Source organism: Bombus impatiens, unplaced genomic scaffold (assembly GCF_000188095.3).
Source record: "Bombus impatiens unplaced genomic scaffold, BIMP_2.2 scf_1445, whole genome shotgun sequence".
Taxonomy (NCBI): domain Eukaryota; kingdom Metazoa; phylum Arthropoda; class Insecta; order Hymenoptera; family Apidae; genus Bombus; species Bombus impatiens.
In genome coordinates, this window is record NT_177864.1 from 758,959 (window position 1) to 779,938 (window position 20,980).

At 46.7% G+C, this 20,980-nt stretch overlaps 1 protein-coding gene across 1 annotated transcript in view; it reads right to left on the minus strand.

Moving 5' to 3' along the window:
• Positions 1–14,576, minus strand: part of LOC100743573 (thrombospondin type-1 domain-containing protein 4-like) — a 40,770-nt gene extending 26,194 nt beyond the window's left edge. Inside the window, exons 1-2 of the mRNA XM_003494012.3 lie at positions 14,103–14,576; positions 12,883–13,026 (exon numbers count right to left, since the gene is read on the minus strand). Of these exons, the coding sequence (XP_003494060.1) occupies positions 12,883–12,998 (116 nt within the window). The 5' untranslated portion in view covers positions 12,999–13,026; positions 14,103–14,576. The remainder of the gene's footprint in view (positions 1–12,882; positions 13,027–14,102) is intronic.
• Positions 14,577–20,980: the final 6,404 nt, after the last annotated feature.

Sequence of the window (20,980 nt, forward strand, 5' to 3'; positions counted from 1 at the left end):
GCCGTTCCACGATTTTGATCTCTGCTCCCCTCGAACGTTTTCGCGTTTTCTATCCCGAATCGGAACCGCGTGCGGTCTCGTTCACGGACGAACAAATCTACGCAAAACAAAAGAGACTTACGAATACAATGCCTACCAACACGCAACCGGTAAGATGAGGTATATATGAACGACATAGAATTACAGATGCGATTACGGTTGCGCAAAGCTTTTATCGTATATCGATCGTATCCCTTGCTGGCCTTTGTTTGCATAGCTTTGAAATAAAACGATACTCGCGAACCGTGCGCGCACACCGCGATTCGTGCACCGCGACCGTGAGCACGAATGCTCGAAACGCATCGAGATGCTTCGTGAAACCAATTATTTTTCAAAAAGCGAGCGAATATTTCTGCTTTAACGTTCCGCGATCCAAACTCTCCTATCGTTGGTTTCGATCCGTGGTGCGCATCCAGCGAACAAAAAAAAAAAGAGGCCTTCGACAATTTCGAACCGTTATTTCGCGGAATCAAATATCCGGCTGCGCTCGGATCGTAAATAGTCGATATAAGCATCGATGGAATGGCGGAAGCTGTGCGCCCTATAGAGATCCCCCCGAGGGTCGCAGAAAGATAGAGAGAGGTTTCGTGTGAAAACAAAAGAGATATACGTGTAACGAACGCAGAAGTGTGCGTGTTCCGTATCTCGCTATATCCTCGGGATCCATCGATCGACTCTGAGCCTTTGCTACCATCTGAATAAGAAACTCTCCGATCTACGGCTTATTTCTACAATTGCGGCAGCACGCACAGAATAGAGAACGAATATGATGAATCTTTCTCGGTGGCGTTGCCACAACGCGATGTACGGATCTCAGGAGTGTTAGGTGCTCGAGAATCATTGAGTTTCGCTGATTTTTTGCTTGTTAGTTTACAAGCGTGTCGCGAGTTTTCATGGGCGCGAAGAAGTCGTGGGAGACTAACGAATTTGTGAGAAATATCACGAGCTGGCAGATCTCTTGATGGAATTTACTCGAGACCTCGAGATCTCGCGGAATTAGAAGCCGTAGCTTTTGTTCCATGATCTTCTTACGATCTAGCGGGTACGCGTTATCCATGGTGCTCCATGAGAAGCTTTTGTTTGGCCTGGCACAAGCGCGTTTCGACTATTCTCCGTTGCTTCAAACTCTTCTTTGCATGATCCATGCTCGTACAGAATAGCTAAAATTCCAGCATTCGCGCAATACGCAAAGGCTCAACGGGGTTAAATAAACCTCGACGCTAGGCGAGCAACGAAGAGAGGCATCCTAGCAATTAAAATGAATTCGCTGAAAATTTTGCGGAGGAGCCCGGCCAATTCTTTCCACGCGCACACTGCATTCCATTCTCATCTACGGCTTTATTAAACTTGCGGTCGGACCGTGACCGTCGTAAATCTTACGAAAAGAAGAGGCGAGAGGGGAAGAATGAAGAATGTTCAGCGTCAGCAGCTCTAGGATTCCAATCCCGGTCTCGTTTCCAACGAGACGACGTAATTACTCGGAGGAAACGTTTGCAAACTGTTAAGGGCTTGTTGGTCTTGGCGTTCTTTACGACACGGACCATGGCCTCGTTATTGATCATATCGTTTGGGAGTCTCGTAAAACGAACAGCTTAATGGGGCACACGCTCACCGGTCAGCCGTATATCCGATGCAAAACAGAAGCGATGCACGTGTGCGATCGCTCAGGCCCTCCTCTTCTCTTGATTTTCGCGTTCTTCGCGTGCGTGGAAGAACGGCCGTCATAAATATGCCGCCTTTCTGCACTGTCACTCTTGTCCCTGACAATGATTCTAACTATGGATCCCAACGAGCTCGTAGGATTTTCGATACGTCGTGGCACGGTAGTCTCTCCCGAATGGAAATCGTCTCCGATCCATTATCGATCCAAGTATAAGTACGTTGAATTAAGATTCAATGCTCGTTTGTTGGTCACTGATGTCATGGTTTGGATCCCGATGAAGACGCCCATAACGTCAGCGAACCGTGAGAACAACGTTTCTACAGACGCAACTTGCACTCGAAAGCTTCGACTAATTATAGGATGAAACAGTGGCTGTAGAAGTCGCGATACTTTGATCTGTCGTGTACAGCTGGACCGAAATCGACACCACAATCGCCAGCGCTGTGATTAAACGAAAGGGAGAGAATGTTTCGTCTAGGCCTCGCTATTGGATTCGTCGGTAAAACTACCTTCCGCTTCTCTAGACGGTAGATACAAGATCAGAGGGTATATTTCTGGCAGATAATTATTCAATGTCCATGCTCCTAATGCCGAACGTAAAAAGACCATCGCACCAACGTTCGTTGCTCCGCATCGTGCAAAATGTACACGGAGGAAACTCCAAAAAATTTGCGGTTCCCACGAAGCGGATTTCCACGAGAAAAATTAGCCGCGAGTTTTAACATGCGCCGACACGAAGATAAACGTTTACCCGTGCCTAAGAAGATCCGTGCGCGTCGCAGCACGCAGAAACGCCGGCGTCCATTGTACGCGTGCACGAGCGCCCGTATATTTGCACGTAGATCCGCGTGCAAATATGTGCACAGGGTGTGTACGCTCGCGCGTAATTGTGAACGAGCTTACGGCCGCGCAGTGTAATCGCGTTAAAACTATGTCGGGGAAAAACGAGAGTCAGGGCCATGGATAAACAGGGGGCAGCTAAGCGTTGCATTAACAGTTGTTTGTTTGTTAATCCTCAAAGCTCGAAAACTTGCCCGTCCGTCGTCGTCGGTTTCCGGCTGTTACTGGTAAAGCGTGAAATTTGCTCGACTCTCTATTTCGAGTTGGCCGACATCGACCACGAAAGCTGGCTTAAAGTTGTTCTAAGCCTCGGAACTGTAACGTTTCACCCCGTGGGCCAACAGCTGATGATTAAGACACGGCGGAACTTCCATTAAACTCGCGCCAAAAGACTTCCAACACGGTAAACGAAGAAAATAGTAGGACAAGAACAACAGAGACCGCGCGTCTCGACGCATGATTCCGCGAGACAGCGCCGTGCGGCTTGGTGAATAGTCGTTTCTGGCTATGTCTTGTATTCGAACGTCTATTTCGAGACGACCGTAATAGCAGCACATCGATGGACGCTTTAACGAGGCATTCCCGTGACGATGTTTACTGGCGATCGTGCTGCGAAACGCGATCCTGATGAGCGATCTCTTATCCGCAATTTTGTACGGTTAATAAACCGAGAGATTGAGATAGGGTGGAAATTGAAAATGGTAGCATGATTTATAAACAATCGAAGAGAATTGATCCCTGCGTTCGCGAATTCCTCGAGAGTCTCTATTATCACTTTCGTTGTTACGATTCAACGTAAATTTACGGCACGTCAGGTCGCGCAAACAAGCGTAAGCTGCTTAAATTTCGAGCGTACAGCGGTAAATCAACGATGTCGATCGCTAATTAATGGTTCTTCCATCTAAAATGGAAACGCGTCGGTTCGGATAGCTTTGCTCGTATTATTTTAACACCTGAAGTTCCAGTCAAGCAAATTCGAGTCGATTTCAATTAATACGACTCGGTCGATCGTGTCAGCGGAGCGTGCAACAGCTAATTAACAGTTCTGTTTCTACGTTCCGTATAATAACAGAGCTGCGCATGATGTATAATCATCGCAGCTCGATAATCCCCGGTGCTCTCCGAGCGACGTAGCCCGTGGGAAAACGGCTTTTGATATCTTGTCGATATCATGTACGGTATACCGCCGTGTAGAAACGAGAGAACTCATGGACCAAAATGTTTTGCTTATTCGGCAGCTGACAAACGCACCGTGATATGAGAAAACCGCTCATACCGGACCGATCATTCGCGCATCAATTAAGAAAACCTTCCGACCGTTTAACGCGACTACTACGAGGCATATTGGTTTTCCGATGTACGAGATTCTTCTGGAAGATTTTTCGCGCTGTATCGCGCGTTCAGAACTCTTGCATTCGTTCACAGAGTATCTAGTTACTTCACGGACGTTAATACTCTAACAATTCCTTATAATTGGCCCATTCTAACCGTACGCTTCCTGTGTACTGCATGTAGCTTCTTTAATTCTAACATTGTACATTAATGGGGATTTAACTCGTCTATCCTTGAATAAATGAATAAATAATTCTGCAATATCTTCATTTGGAGTATCGTTCCTCCTTTTTTTCTTTTCTTTTCTTTTTGATCATTTTAGATCGCTATCTATAGCAATAGATTTTTACATCCAATTTGCTCGTTGTATGGCGATAAATTGTCCGAGATCGATTTGTATCCACGAAACAAGAAGAAACGAAGAAATACGTACATCAAAAGTTGATTTGATTTCTTCAATGTTCGAACTTTCAAATAATAATCCGGTTCGGACCACACGCGATTCGTGTCATAAATGAAATCGTCACCGTAATGCCCGGGCCTGGTAAGCAAGGTAAGCAGGCAAAAGGAAAGGTCGAAACTGGCGAAATCGAAATTGCAGTCGGGAGCGTGCACGCGGCTCTGTGCTTGGCTCCACTCGCCCACGATCTCGTTCGAAAGAATAATTATAGGTTTCGCGTACGCGAATGGGTAAGACATGAGATGGCACCGCTGGCGGTAGCGGTGGTTCACGTCAAACCACGCTATCTCGCGCTCACTGAAAAATAAACGAGAAGGCACCGTTTAATGCCGCTTTCGAGCCGTACGCCTCCTTCCCGGACGAAGGAGTTACGAGACCTCGCGAACGCTCTTATCTGATGCATCCGGTATGCATCCTGTGCATGCACGGCATACAATACCTAACTGGCTGATGACTGCCGGCCATATTTACAACACTTTTTCACCCTAATGTGGAACACGACTGATTGTCCCGGTCGAAGGATTTATATCTGCGAGTATGATACTTCGTTTTAAATGGTTTCCGTGGCCCGTGGTAATGCTTTATGGCCCAAAATTTAACTCTCACGCGCTATCGCCGAAGAAAATCGCGTTAACTATATTCCAGAATGAAATTTCACCCCGCCACATTGATCCTTATTCTAGAAATCAGTAATGAATACAATGGTAAATATTTCCTCGTAAATGATTGTATACTAATTTTAAATTACAGATAGACATTGGTTTCGTATCGCTCTATAATTACCCCGATATCTGTACGCTCGTTCATTCTAAATTCCATAGCAAGCGGACGAGTTTCGATAAGATGTAAGCAATGTATTACGAAACGATACATCTTCCGAGTACAATGCTCACCGATAATGGTCGCTTTTCAGTCTGTCTTCGTTATTGAACTTTCGTCAATGAAACCGCAAATCTACGATGCGTCGTACAGCGTCATATCACGGATAATAACCAATTACAGTGCGTCGTATCTCATCTCCTACTTAGACGCACACCCACACAACGGCAACGCGTTATCGTTGACTTCACCGTCGAGAGAATTCGTCGTGGCGTCGTGGAACGCCGATAAAAGATCGTGTAGCCTATTTTTTCCGAGATTATCTTCTCGCGACGGTCTAAAATACAAAACAATAGAGAACGTTGTTCTAGCTGGCGTCACGCGTACATTAACAAATTGTCTTGCATAACGCTAACTCTATTTTGTCATTGATAATTTATTATTCTCAAGTTCTCCGGAATCATTCCCACTTTCGTGACCTTATTCCCGAAGATGTAAATTTCCGTAACAAAGGACGAATACCTAAGCGACCGAAGGAACGGTGAAACAGAGTTTAGAGAGCTGGACGTGCCACCGAAAGGTCAAGTGCATAGATTTACTAGTTCACGCTTGGTGAACGTAACGGTGCTCGCGGAGTAGGTGTTAACGGCTTTACTTATGCGTGGAATCACGAGCAGCCGAGAAACCACTTCGTTTCACTTTCAAGCCGGCTGAAACGGCCGCGCACGCGTCCATACGTAGAACACGCGCTCGACTTGCCCGGGATCGGGACGATCGCGTACAGCGACGACAGGCCTTCCATCAAACAAGCCGTTGTCGATGGGAACGACCGTATGCCATTCCCCTTTTCGTCGCTCGTTATTTATACGCGATTCGTGCTCGAGCTTCCTCGAGCCCTTAATCACTCGTTTCTGCCTTCGAACCAGGAAACTACGAGTTTATCCTCTTAATTCTTCAACAACGACAGATATACCCTGGAGAGGTCTCGGTAACCGGGGGATTCCCCCGAGACAAGGGAAGAGAGGAAGAGAGGAGGAGAAAGAGAGGGAGAGGAAACGAAAGGAACACAGTGCGCGATTGTTAAAGCCGGTGGTATCGTACGCAAAGTGGAAGACAAGTATCGGGAATGGAACGAAGGGTTGAGCGAGCGCGGATGATCGTCCGAATGCATCTTTAATTCCACGCACTTATCTCGAAATCAATTTAAATCTTGGCTGTCCGACTCGGTTCCTATATGGCGAAAGGAAGAGCTTTGTCCGTGCCGACGTGGATCAGCCCGTCGTCGTTCTCTCCCTTTTCTCGTTTCGTGCCGCGCTAGAATAGCGTCCCGCGCATAAAGGCCATTGTTGCAGAAAAGGGACGGTAACGCGAAACGAGACGCAACGATCCGCCGTTTCTCGTACGGCTCATTCAACATGCAGTTGCCGAGGTTATCGTGCTCTACGGACGTTGATAGAATACGCATCGTTGAGACACGGGGTTGCGTCTCGCTGCGGTGCCAAGCGTCCGTGGCTGTCAGCGCGTCTCGGAACTGTCAAGGTCTTCGCAGCGGGACTCGATGCGAATCAACGTCACCGATTCTCGCCCGCCTTCGCGTTCAGCACCCTTTCGTACCACCTTCCTATCGATACCTGCCAATGGATCTCTTTTAGCCTTTTCTCGCTCGTGTATCGACCACTCTCCGGACGACGTTCGATCGTGCCAAGAAATCGCAACGTCTTTAACGGAAGTGCTTGTTTCATCCTACGCTCTCTCGCCGATGCACGTTCCTTTTGGTTTTATCGAAGGAAGCCTTGCTTTCGAACAGTCGAATGTAATGATAACTCCGTATGTAAGTACGAGAAAATAGCGTGCACTCGAGGCTGTTTCGAAGGTTGTAACGCTGTAAATCACAACGTTGTTTGTAACAGATATCGGACATCAGAGATATTTTAGGTAACACGGCATTAGACGCCCCACCCTCTGCAAACGTCACGGGTCACTGTTTCTTAATAGACGTTTACGATTAGCTCGATATTGCTGTCATTATCCTCGTGTCAACGTTGTTATATCATTCGTTTCTTTTTCTATCTTTATAAAAGGGCGGGTCGGATTCCGTCGATCTAGGGTCACGTATGCAGGTCTATGCAGGTCACTGAATTTCAAGATGACCCTAGAAATTCTAATAAAGAATCCGAGGAACCTCGTCGAGAGATGCAAACTTTCCTCGAAATATTCCGCTCCGAAAGAATCTCGAATGTCAGACAATTGCACACGAGCCGGGGATCGAAATGCCCGGTCTCCGTATTTTCTTCTCACGGGCGCACGATAAATCGAAAGGTCTTCCTCCACTGAGGAAAGGTTTCGCCATGTTTGACAATAGAATTGCGGAAGATACGCACAATGGAGGCTAAAAGCAGCAAAGACGGTGAAAAATCGAAAGAATGTCCAGTCGCTTCGTGGTGAATTTAAAAATATTTTTCGCTCATGCTCGAAGTGTCGATATCTACGAGCGAGTTAAATCGGCGAGTGTGGTCTTCGATCATTGCGCCGCGTTGCGTACGCAAATCGAGAGAAGCAAATACCATAGTTGGAGAGAATCGATGTAAATGGGAGTCAATGACTCGCGGTTGTTCGCGCACGGTCCACCACCGTGGTTAAGCGTAATGCGGTTGTCAGCGTCAGAAAGTAAAAACCGCTCGCGTGCGTCAGCGAGCATTTCTAAGATTAATTGCAGCGTAGCCTTTCCATTGCTGGGAAAATTCGAAGCTATAAAATTCATGCGCAGCCAAAGAGCAAAGAGTTGAGCCTTTTGGAAACGAAATCAGGGTCTTTATAAAGCCATTTCTTCGAACAATAGCGAGTGCTGCGCTATTGTTATAAGCAGGGAAACCGCATAGCGATTTGATTCTTCGCGAGCCTTCAAAGAAAATGACCAACAGCCAGCACTGTTTGCCAATGCTTTAACTACCGTGTAATCTATTGTTTGACGATTTTACGACTTTCGTGGTGTTTTACGGCTCGTAAGCTCGCTTATAGCCGTCGTTGGTTCTCTTCATTCTTCCATTTAATTTTCGTCCCGTGCAATCACCTTTGACCACTCGGAAAGAAGCAAATTACCAGCAAGCAGCATAATTCAATCGCGTACGAATTCGACGAAAGAAATTAAAACACGACCTTGTCGTGCCTTTCCATGGTGAAATTAATCAACATTTATGAGCGTCACTAGTCATTGCGAGAACCATATGCGCCAGTGCAATCGTTATTCGTAATGTTTCCGGAAGTTACGCGTAAACATTCGTTATGGTCGCACATGTTCCATACAAGGTTTTCTTCCTTGTCGCACTCTCCGTGTTTTCGACGTTCTTCCAACGACTGAACATGGGTATAATAAAAATTATCGTCTAGCCTAGACAACTTGCCATCGGAGAACGCTTCGTCGAAAATGAAGGGGATCTCTTATCGAAAAGTTACAGTTAAGGTAGGCCCTCCAATTAGTCCGTCTCTTTCGACGAGTCGATCGATGCCAGACCACCGTCGATAGCCGTGGTCGAAAGTGAGTACGGTGACCCTTTTAATAGGCCCGGATAACGACATGGAAATTGACTTAACGAAAACTCGATAACCAATTGGTAAGAGGTATCGCGGCGACAATTAGTCTTCGTGGTCTCGTTGCTTGTTGAAATTGCTGCGTCGGTAGCACGGTACAACGTTAATGAATGAAAGGAAATTAAAGCAAAGAAACGAGAGAAAAAGAAAACGCGGAACACTTGCCGTGTTCTAGTCCCTGTGAGAAGACATAAAGCAATCGGTTCGAATAAAAAAGCGGTTGAATGAGATCGAAGATGCATTGAACGGAGGCGGTAGCATAGAGAGCGCCGCGTGACGCGCGCTAATCAACGGAAACGTGGGGAACATGTGCGTACATAATGAAGTTAATTGTGAGCCTCCGTGAAGAAGAAAAGTCTCCGGACGAGAATTACGAGGTGGTCGAAGGCGCCACTCTCAGAGCGGACTTACGGCCCTTAGCTTCAATCCGACTTATGAATAGTACTCGTTGTACGTGAGTGGACCGCGTTTATTGCTGCCTTCCACGGTAATTCTGTCTTCGATCCCGAGATGGGATCGCTCGGATGCCCGCGAGCCTCTCGATACATACTTGAAATAAATCGATCGGGACACGCGTGCACACACGCGCGAACCCGTCACGCTCCGACTGAAACAGCTGATCCGTAATTAAACGATACTCCTCACTCTGAAAGGTGCGTTTATTGCCCCTGAATGACCGAACGAAATTCCGATCGACGCGTTCCTATTTCGCCTTCGACTCGAGCAACCACGTTCTACTCCTTTTTTCCTCGCTTTCAACACCGTTCCACAATCTGCTAGAATGCGAAATGAAAGTGGAAACGCGAACGGTGGCTGATGTTAATTAACGCGCAACGACGACGGCGCAATTGTCGATTCATTCAGCTATATACCAATGCCCCGGGAAGTTGTTGGGTTTTTTCGTCCAACAGTCATATTCGATAACGGACCCTCGGAATATACGTCGGCCGGGCAGTAGCGCGTATCGCCACGAATTTCGAACGGAAACGCATTGACTGGCGCATGATCGATCGTCCTACGTCATCGAGGACGAACGACCCGGTCTTTCGACGCCGATTAACAGTACCTCGCACTCGAACAGCGTCGGGGAAGGGACGAAGAGAACACGTGGCTCCAGGGTTAAGAGACAAAGAGAAAGGCGCAGGAAGGAAGAGGGCAGGGCGTAACAACACGCACAGAGATGTATTTTGCCCCGACAGCCTATGTCGTGGTATTTCGCGATACAGCGGCGAAGATCAAAGTGGGAGGTAGATCGCGAGGTAGGCCGTGTGCCAACTGCTCTTCACATTCCTGACACGGTCGCCGGCTAATGCACCTCTATTTGTTTGTCCTTCCACCCCCGTGCTTTTTCTTCTCGCATGTTCTTCCGACTACGGTGCCTACCTCCCGCACTCGTCTCGTAAATAATCGATATTCGAGTCGACTTCGCGGTTCGCACCTCAGGGATCCGAGAGCCGTCGATGGTCTTTCCGGTTCGCTTCGGGATATCGCCACGCTCCGCCCTGATACATCAGATAGAAAGCTTCGTGGCGTAAGTTTTACGCGACCATACCGACCGTGTAATGGCACGCATTCGCGAGCACACGCGAGCATTATGCAACATGTGAACCCAAAGGGTGATCGTTAAGTTAGATCCTCTTAGGTCCGAAGCGAACAGTATTCGTACATAGCCGGAGGAGAAAATCAACGATGTACGTTTTCTATCGCTTTCATCGTGAATTATAGTTTCGAAGGTTCCGAACGGTTTATCGATTCTGAAACGGTAGTACGAAGGGAAACGGATGGCGAAATTTAAGCGATGTACTCGCGCGAGAAACGAGTCTCCGGTTTCGACATCTGCGAAAATTGTCAGGGTCGAAACGAACAGAGCTAGTTGGATCTCGAAAGGGGAAAAATGAAACGAGCATAATTATCGACGAGCGGAACGTCGCGACGAAAAGTTCTCAAGGCGAGCAAAAACTTTCTCGACCGACGAGTCGGACGGGTCGTATTTTTCCGTCACCGCGTATTATCAGAGACGGGAAGGGACCCGTACACACGCGAGCCATGGAGAACTCGACCACATACCATACGTAATGTATACCGCATGTGAACCACGGGAGAGACGTACGTATAATCGCACGCGTGCGTCTAGACTCAACATACATAATTAGCGTATATATTCGCTACAGATTGCTTATTGTTCGCATGGCTTCCTTCTCCCCTTTTTTACGTTCCTCGTCGACTCTTTCGGAGCCCTATCCACCCCCCTACTCAGGGGATTAGTGTCACAGAGCGTGATGCATGAGTTACTTTCACGGTTATCAGCGGGAACTGTGCGCTGCCAGACATGTCGGTGCTTTGAGACTACGCCTGGGAATCTCGTGTTACGGTCGCTGAGAAATCACGTTACTCCAGGGTATGTTAATATATTCGCCAAAACGTGCGATACGAAAGCTTTTATTCCGAGATTTCCGGACGGATTATCGACGATCGCGAATATAGGCACAAGGTATAATTAAAGAGAAAAAAGTGGAAAAGGAAAAGCACGATTGACAATTATGAAAGGGAGCAGAGACGAGGGTGTACGAGTCCAACCCGTGGAACTCACGCGAGAGATCGACGGATGGATAAAAGAAAGGAAGGATACGACGGTTAGGGTAAAACGTTTCCCAGCACGAGCGGAAAATCTGACGCACTTGCCATGGCCGATCTGTAATCGAAACCGGTAATTATGCGCGGACATTGGCATGCACGCCGTACAAAGGAGACTGCGCGGATAACAAGGGACCCTCTGCCTGGAGCATCGAAAGTAACGAGGGCAAGGATTGATGTCCGTTCATTCCGTACGATGTACATTGAGAATTATTACGAGGTGTCTGTATTAAAATAAACTGCCGGTATAGCCACGGTACAGCACAAGGGAGAGAGATATCCTCGTTAAAATGACGAGTTATCGAGGGGCGATCGTGTTTCGGCTGTTCTCGGTTCCATTTCTCTTTTTCCTTTCTTCTTTTTTTTCCATTTTCCTCTGGCGAACCGCACGCTCGCGGTTACGGGATCGACGATACAAATCGTGTACAAATTTCGCATCGCGCTCGACCGTGTTGTTTGCTCGCGTACGCTCGTTCGAGTATCGTGTTCCGGGCTAAACGCTTTAACCGATCGTTGAGCCCTCGAGAGCTTGCGTCAACGCGATCACCAGCGCTTTTGCACGCTTTTGTGTCCCACCTCCGCCGCCCCCTTTTTAATATCATCGATTCTGAATCTTTCAAAGTTTTTCTTTCCGATTAGCGGAGACACCAGGTTAATCGAGATCGATTGCGACACGGAAGCACTAAGCTTGGATATAGGGCAGAAAGCCGGTATCGAGACGATAGCTTTTAAATATATAGCGACGAAAAGCTGATAACCGGAATCGTTTAGCTGTCGCAACAATCCACTTCTAATCGCGACATCGAGCACCTCGATTACGTATTTCATCGGCTCGCAAGTAACACAATAAGGTTCGATTCGTGTTTGGCTCTTGGTAAGCGAAACATTAGGTTAACGTTCGATCGATAGTTTTTACGGTTTCACGTTTCCAAGACGATATCGCGTAAAACTTTTAAACAAAACGGGAGGCCTCGATCAAGCCCCGAGCGTTTACACATTCAACGAACGTCATTTGCAGCTGCCCGTTAAATAACATTCGCGTGAGCCAGAAGCGTTCTCTAAACAGACATATTTTTTGAGCTACACGAGGTGTCGATCGATGATCGTCGATCAGCGAGGAAATCTAAGCTAATATTTCAGCAATTTTATACGTCAACTCTGGTCAGCTCGAACAGTCACGAACCTTTCAACTTGATTAATTGTATCGTAGAGGCGGATGGATATGAATAATTGAATATCTGCGAGTCGAGGATATCAAACTATCGAGTATTTTCTGTTATCTTGAATTTTACAAATCTTTCTATCCAAGGAAGTCTGCGTACAATACGCTACGTTTCGTTACTTCGTCCCGATGGTAAAAATTATCGACAGAAATCAACATGTCATTAATATTTATAGAGTTGTAGACGTGTCGCGTTACGTGGATTTGGTCTCGCGTTTACTTTAATAAAAAAAACGTTGAACATTTCTTAGAAGAATATTTCTATAAAAATACGTGCTCACTTACCCGAAATTCCTGATTTTGGTCATATTGGTGCGTCGCGGCGCGCATCGTCGACGCCGCGGCACTTCCGCGGGACTCCACGGCGGCCGGTCATTTTTCGATTTTCGTGAACGATCCATGAAGATTTGCTCCGAGGCTCAGGCCATCCTGCGCATGAGAAACGTCGCGATGCGTTAAAGGCAAAGCTCATTACCAGCTGAATGATATAGAGCGTAAGAAGGACGCGACGCAACAAATCACTGCGTACCGCGCACGGAAACACGAGGGACGGCTTTAGACCGGTTAAGGTTGATCGCCTTAAGACTCAGGCTCTAGATGTCCAAGTTTTATCTTCTCTCATTGTATAATAAACCCTTGCCGTGCCATCTGCTCATCGCAAAGGTGTTCAATAACTCCACCTTTCCTAGCTTTCTTTATCTCTAACAAATACGTAGCCAATGATCGCGTTGCACGGAGGAAACACGACATCCGGATGGTCGATGAGTTTCCTAGTTTTGTAAGAAAAAATATTATTTCGAATCGGTCGCAACGTTGATAAAAGGAACGATGAATTATGTATATGGACTAATGCATTGCAAGGTTAGGAAGAAACGAGGTTGATTTATTCTCTAGCGATTGGTGTTTGCGTGGGGAACTTTCGATCGATGAATCGTTTTGACTCGTTCGAAAATTCCGGAAAAATTCGGTGTTAGGAGGAGGCGACGATAAAAGTCATACGAAAGTAATTTACAAGGCGATATATTAAGTCGCTACTTGGCGAGTACTGGTATAAAGAGGCATCTATATTCACGATTTCTTGCTCCGCGACAACGCGCGCGTTTTGTTGTATGAACAGCTGTGAAGAATGCGCCTCTGCTTATTCGATTCTCGCGCGGTATTAAACGTGCGATTCTACGACAAACCACAAGGAAAATTTCTCGCGGTTCGGTCTAGGCGTTCACAGTTTGTTTCGATAAATTCATTTTCGCCTTGTCGACGCCTTCTTAGCGAAACTTCTATCGGTTATTCTCACCGTTACTCTGACAGCAAAGGAAAATATTTTTCCACTTTGGAACTTCGTGGCAAATACGACTCCAAGGTGTAAAGGCAAACTTCGTTGGCGATAACCAAAAGAGTTTCGTACGATATCGTTGCCCGATAAAATACCATCGAGTTCGTATACGATAAAATTTTCATAAATAACGACGAACGTTAAAGAATATCTAGCAAACACTTTGACGTACCGTCGTGCACCTCATCTAATCCCATTCAGTAGGTGCAGCAGGTGGACTCGCGGGCTCACTACACGTGGCACACATTTCCCAAGAAACACGAGCCCCCGCGGGAAAAAACTCGTCCGATCGAGATCGATACTCTCTATCTTGGACAACAGAAGAAAAGAACAAGAACAGGAAAAGTAGATCTAACGCTATCGAAAATCAATTCCTCCGTTCACGATCGATCGATTAACATCGACGAACAGTTCCTACGAATTCCCTCGAAACCGCACTGAATAACTCGTCGCGACACGATTGCACCGAACGATGGCGTTTCCACCGGTGGAAAATCGACGTGTAAACGCGAGGCAAGGCAGGTGTTTGCGCGTAATCATCCAGCGAGGAAACTCCGAAGAGGAAAGCCGAGAACGGACTCACGTTTGCGCGCTCACGGGCTGGCGCAGCCGCGACAGGAATGATAGTGGCGAAAGTGGGAGACCCTCCGGGAAATATATAGGTCCGCAGGGTGGTGGTGGATCTGAGGAGGAAGGAGGCGGAGGTCCGTCGACGCATCCCTCGGCGCCTGTGTGCACGCACACGCGCGCCGCCACGCACGTGTTTACGCACGGCCTGTCACGATGCACATGCACCAGCCGGTGCACGGGGACGCATCCCCGAGAAACGGATCGAAAAAGGAAGAGTTCCATCGGCCACGGTCACGAGTGCCCTCCTTTTTCGGGACACCTCGCACGCTCGATTTTTGTCCTTCCCTTTCTTCAATCTCCGATTCACGAGAGTAAATATTTTACCTGTCTCGACCGACTTCGTCGCGCAAGCTTGATCGAAACACGGTGTATTTGTCACGTCATTTACGAGTACGTGCGACATTTAAATTGCGCCGTGTAAATGGTATCGAAGGTTGAACGTTAATAATGGCAGATTTCAAAGTAGCAGGGATGCTCTTAGCACTCGGATCTTGCAGTTTTATTCGGTACCGCCTGTCTCTTAGGCTTGTTTGTTCGCACGTAGGTGCAAAACGACCCTTTACAAACTACGCGTACGCGAAAATGGAGGTAGAACATTTCCTTTTATGAGTGGCAATTCAACGATAAACGAACTCTCTCGCTTTCGCGTGGCACAAGCATTCGTACGTATGAAGAATTCGCTGCGATGAAGCAACAATAGAAACAGTAGGTACATGTGAAATAAACGTCTCGAAATAACTGACACGATTCTGACAGTTTCTACGGCTGTAAGTTGTTCCAACGAACCGCGAGCGTGGTACAAATACCCGTAAAATTTAGCCGGTGAGATTACGCTAGCGGTTTTTCTTCGGTTATCGATAGCTGGGTAACGGTGCTACGGGCGTGATGCCGCGAATATTGCACCGTCGACAGCGTGACGCCCCGAAGCCACGCGCGACTCTACCTTTTCCCGTTTCCGCTTTTCATTTTTGCTCGTCGCATCCCGCACGCCGCGCATCGCGAATCGATCGCGACATTTCGCCCACCGACCAAGCGAATCGCGCGACTAAATACCATAACGAATCGACTCGACGTTCCGGAATGGTGTCGAGACTGAAAAAAAAGCTGTGTTTCGATCGTGCTATCAACGAACAAGGCCTTCGATCGTCTCCTCTCGGAAAAGCTTTTATATTACATTACCGTTTTTTCGCGTCAAGTGACAAGGATCTGTGGCACTCAAGATTTTTTCTTTTTTCTCTTTGAATTGCACATTTCTTAAGTAGCTTTTTCACCACGATAGGATCGGAGGTACGATATTCACTGCTGCGACTCGCAAAAAGAAAGTGACGCAACTAGTGAATGAAATTTAGCGAGTTTACTTTGTCAACTGATCGTGACCAATTATCGAAGTGCTGCTGTACCTGCGTAGTGTTGAAAACTAATTCCGAGAGAATCCTGTTCGAAGTGAAACCAACGATCTTTGCGAGTCCTTCGTTAGTCCAAAACGTACTTGCATCGCGATAACCATGGCACGCGATAAAGGCGCGCGAGGAAACTTGCGTAACCGGTAAATAAAACCGTAGAATAGCCACCCGAGCGCTTCGTTTTTCAACTGTACGCCAGCAAATCTCAGCGTTAAGATATGCGTAAACGTTCTGTTCGAACACTTTCGACACATCCGTTCGCCGCTGAAGACGAACTCGCGTTCTTGCGATGCGCATGGGATATTAGTCTGGCGCCAGTGGGATCGTTCGCGGAGGCGATGCGTCGTTACACAGCCCAGGAAAAGCGTATCTTTCTACGTTGTTACATCCATGTCGGGAATCTGTATCGGGCCGCGTTGTATCGTGTAAATCGAACAAATAGCGGATTAATTAACTTTCGATCGACCGAATACGAAGATCCGGATAGACAGAATATGCTCGGCCAGCAATCATCCTGGTCGCTGTTTGCCCACGTTAAATATGTATTTATTAAAATATACTGCTACCCCACGTATAATTCATTAATTTCGACAAACAGCGCCGGTTGATATTCGCAGTGGCAGCTTTAAATAATTTCGGTACGACACGATGCATGTTCGATGCAGCAGCCTACCACCGAACTCAACGTTTCTAAGTAAATACGCGTTCAATGACGATTCAAGGAACGCTTTCGGCACGGTTATTTATTTTCTCGTCGTTTCTCGATTTAAATATGCCGCATACGCTCGAAATACATACGATATAATTGCACTTTTATCTCGAACGCACACGAGCGACGTTTATCGCTCGATCTTCCTATGAACATATGTCTTTCTTTGTTTTCCTTTTAAGAACAACAAAGACAAACATATGGTCTCGTTGCGTTCAGGGTTAGGCCAAATTCAACGATAGGAAAACGCGCTTGGCGCGTGTCTGGCAGCTCGACGGAAACTAGGGAGAAAGAGCCAATTACGAAAATGGAGATCACCGACGGTGTTAGATTCTTGTGGCTGAACGAACCGTACCACCATCAGTCGTTTAAAATATGCGTGATTCGCGTAAAAACGTTTGAATAAGCGTTGTCCAAAGTCTTGTCTAGTTTCTCAGTGAATCGCAGAAGGGCATAAAAATCTAACGAAGCATTTCTATTCGTTCGTTCGTTCGCAATAACGCGTATCAGAGTTTACGATCGCGTCACCTCACGACCGTAATAAAATGGGTCTAATTAATTTATGCGACGCGTTGTTTCGCGGTCTTGCCTCACGTTGGAATGTTCTAAACCTTGGAGAAATTTATTACAACAGTTCTATTCTCGACGATTCACCGGAACGATGCGTCTAAATGGAATTAAACTCGTGACGCCGAGTCAGGCCGATCGTTTCTCGTTTCATCGTCGGTCAATTAAAATCGCGCGCAACATCTAATTGCCTAAATCGCGGTTTGAATCACCGAGGAAGGTTGAATCGTGACCGCGATATTTCTACCGTGCGTCGTTCATACGAGAAATCCACCGAACGTTGTAATAGTAGCGTGACTAATGGATCGCTCGTGTACGCTTTTCCGTTTATTATTTCGACCACCGCGTGAGCCCACCGATTACGGATGTCAACGTGAACAACAGTCCGCGCTAAGTAATCAGCGCGTCCGCTCGGTCGCCGCTAGCCCCGAGTCATTTTATTACTCGCCGAGATTCATTCGGAGAATAACACACGCGTTGGACATCGTCGATGGAACTCGCGCCGTGCAATTTCGCGCCATCGGCTCGTCCCTTCGCTTTCAGACGTATTACCGCGAGTTCCGAGTACTGTTTCTTATTGGCTATATAACGCTCTCTACCGGTCGTATATAATTCGCGTATATCGTATTACGTTTTCATATCGACGACTAACCGCGTAAAACTCTTCATTCTCGGATTTCCAGCGTATTAGAAATCCTTAGAATTTCATCGTATCGACGTTCGTGGAACCTTCGGTATCACTGTATTACTTTTTCTTCTTCTTTTTTCTTTTTTTTTTTTTTTTTTTTTTTTTTTTTAGTACCAAAGTTACTATTTATAACTTATAACTCGGCCGAGAGACAATTGATAGCGTCACACTGACCTTCGACGCGTGTTCAAACGAATAATTAATAAATTAGTCAGACAGTAAAGTTTAGAACGGCTAAAACATACCTCGATAGGTACACTTCTTTTCTATTTTTAGCGCCGGTTGTTTTCAACCGTTGGCATTGCGGTGCACCAACGAATGAATGTCGGGTATTGACGATGATTAATAGTAATTAAACGATCGTTCGAGTTCTACAAAGAAGCTAATGAAACGTTTCGCAGGACGAGCCAGATGGCGACTCGTGCAAGCGTAAAATAAAAGAAGGGTAAAGTTAGTTAAGGGTGAACGAAGCGATAAAGTGAATGCAAGACGCGCGTACAACGAGCAGTTATTGCTTCGTGCAGTGAAGTCGGAGTTGCGGCTTGAACGTTGGCCCAATGGCCTCTTAACTGGTTATATCATACCGTTTCGGGTTGTTTCTCTTCCCGCTCCAGCCTCTGTCAACATTTACATACACAGGGCGCGCGCGTTCAAACGATAAGTCGCAGCACCGTGCGATAATTCGTCGGAACAAAAGGAAGTCCCTGGATAGGAGCCAACAACGCGGTTCCGTATGATTTCGTCTCTTTATGAATGAAAAAAAAAAAAGAAGAGTCATTCACCGGATAACGCGAACATCTATGAGTTAACGCGTTAACGTTACGATTAACGCGTTGTACGGGAATAAGAACAGATCTGAACAATTTTGTAATTATGTACAAAGCTTGACTCGACTTTTCTTTCGTCGCGCATGAAAAACGTTCGTTCCAACTATTTCTATACCGTGCCTGGCGATCGCTACACCAGCGAACCAGTGAAACCCGAAGAAAAACTGACTGGTTGTGACTCCCATTAACCTCATTAAGAGAGACTTACGATCGTCAACTAGCGAAGTCGGCTAGTTATTATCATTTTCAGTGACTGACTACGCTAAAAGCGTTCTGGCGCAGTCCATCGTGTCGATATATCGATACATTCGACGGAAGGACGATTAATCAACGGCCAAACGCGTACCTATTACTCATTCAGGTATTTTCGTAGAGCCATTTTAATCATCGGTTAATTACGCTCGTGGTTGTCATCGAAACGTCCGGAAGAATCGTGCGACATCGACAGAAAGAGAGAAAGGAAAGGACTGACGATCAGACGAGCTGAGAAAGAAAAGAGGTGGAAGCGCGTCTCACGTATCTACGAAGAAGAAATGGGTCCCATGTTCCACGGTTATTTTTCTTCTCCTCTCTTCTCCTTTTGTCCTTCTTCCTTTTTGGCGAAGCACGACCCTGCTCAACGCTTCGTCGAATTATACGCCGTGACCTATAATTTGGACACTATTTCACATGCCGTAAGCATGCAATCACGAAAAGGTGTTCCCTTTTGTAAGTGGTTCCACCTAGATGAAGAATTTATCGGCTAACAGCCCTTCCACGAGATTATAATACACGGTACACGTATGATCTGATCGGATCTGCGTGTAGTCGACCATCTTACGGGGCGTCATAATGCACCGAACCAACTTTCTTCCTTCACCCATCCCTCCTTTGGCCTGTCCGCGTCCCCGTCTACCACTGCCGTCACTTTTATTTTCTCCCTCCGTTGACCTCTCCCCGGTGTAAAATTTCCATGATTTCACGTAACGCCGACGAGCAAACACTTTGTTATTCAAATATCGTGTCGAACACCTCCTGTCGAATTTAATCTGCCCCTTCGAGAGCTTTCTTGTACACGATGATCATTCTGGGAGGCATAGCCGTCGATAAAAGGGATAACGTTACATCCCCCCATTCGGAGACAAATAGGCACGCTAATTGCGTCCGTTCGATGCGCGTTTCGAACGAATGTATCCTTTTTCGTCCATGCGTTCTTCCGCGATTTTTCGTATCTATAAATTCGATAAGTGCCATTACATCGATAAGAGTGAAGCTCGATGAAACGTTGGCATCGACGTGTGAGGTCTGTCCCGGCTAGTCTCTTTGTTACGGATAAGATCGAACGAACTACGTTTCCCAGAGCAAATCCGAGTAGTCGTTGTTCAAAAAATTCGCAACCGATCGAACTGTAACCGGCTGCAACAATATAAAAATACAAGGGAGTCGTGGAATGGCGGTCTTTCAATACGTTCCTCCGACAAACGCTGAACCTTCGATATCGAGCGTAATAAAGTATGCATCGCGCTCTCTCGCTTCTCAATATTTCATCGACTTAAACAGCCGAACATTTGTTTCTCGGATACACGCTATATTCGATATTCGCATTCTCTCGAGAACATCGAGTCTCGCTTGCGTTATTAACGTGCCTTTCCTCCATATATTCGTTCGAGATTCGCGCTTCTTTACGATAAACAGAAAGAAACCGCGATACGTCGACGAAATTCAGAAGTTACCACGCCCTTCTAAAGAATCGTAAAAGAAGGTAACTCAGAAGGATATTTGAAGCATCGTCGAAAAACGTCGGACAAACGAAACTGCGTTCGTGCGAATGCTCGAATTGACAATCCGCAGATGAACAAAATATGCCAGTCGCGATCGAACCGGTCGTTTACATAAAACAGACACGCTCGAAAAATCTTTCTCATTTAAGGTTCGAACTACGGCTCGCTAATCTTGACGTTCGACGTTGCGCTCGGCATAATCGTCTTTGCGTCATCGTCGCTGAATTCGCCCGGGTACAGCGTGTCGCAAGTTCGAAATACGTTCGATCTCCTCCCACGTTCGCGATCCACCAAGTCGCCTTCCTTTCACACAGTTTCGCTGGAATTGGTTTTTGTCGAGGCGACGACGACAAGTTTGCTTTCTTGTCGCGGCACGACGAAGCGAATAACGCGGTCGCGTTGAAACACGCGAGCAAACAAATCGCTGGATCGATCGATCGCTCACCGTATCGGTTCGAATATCGCG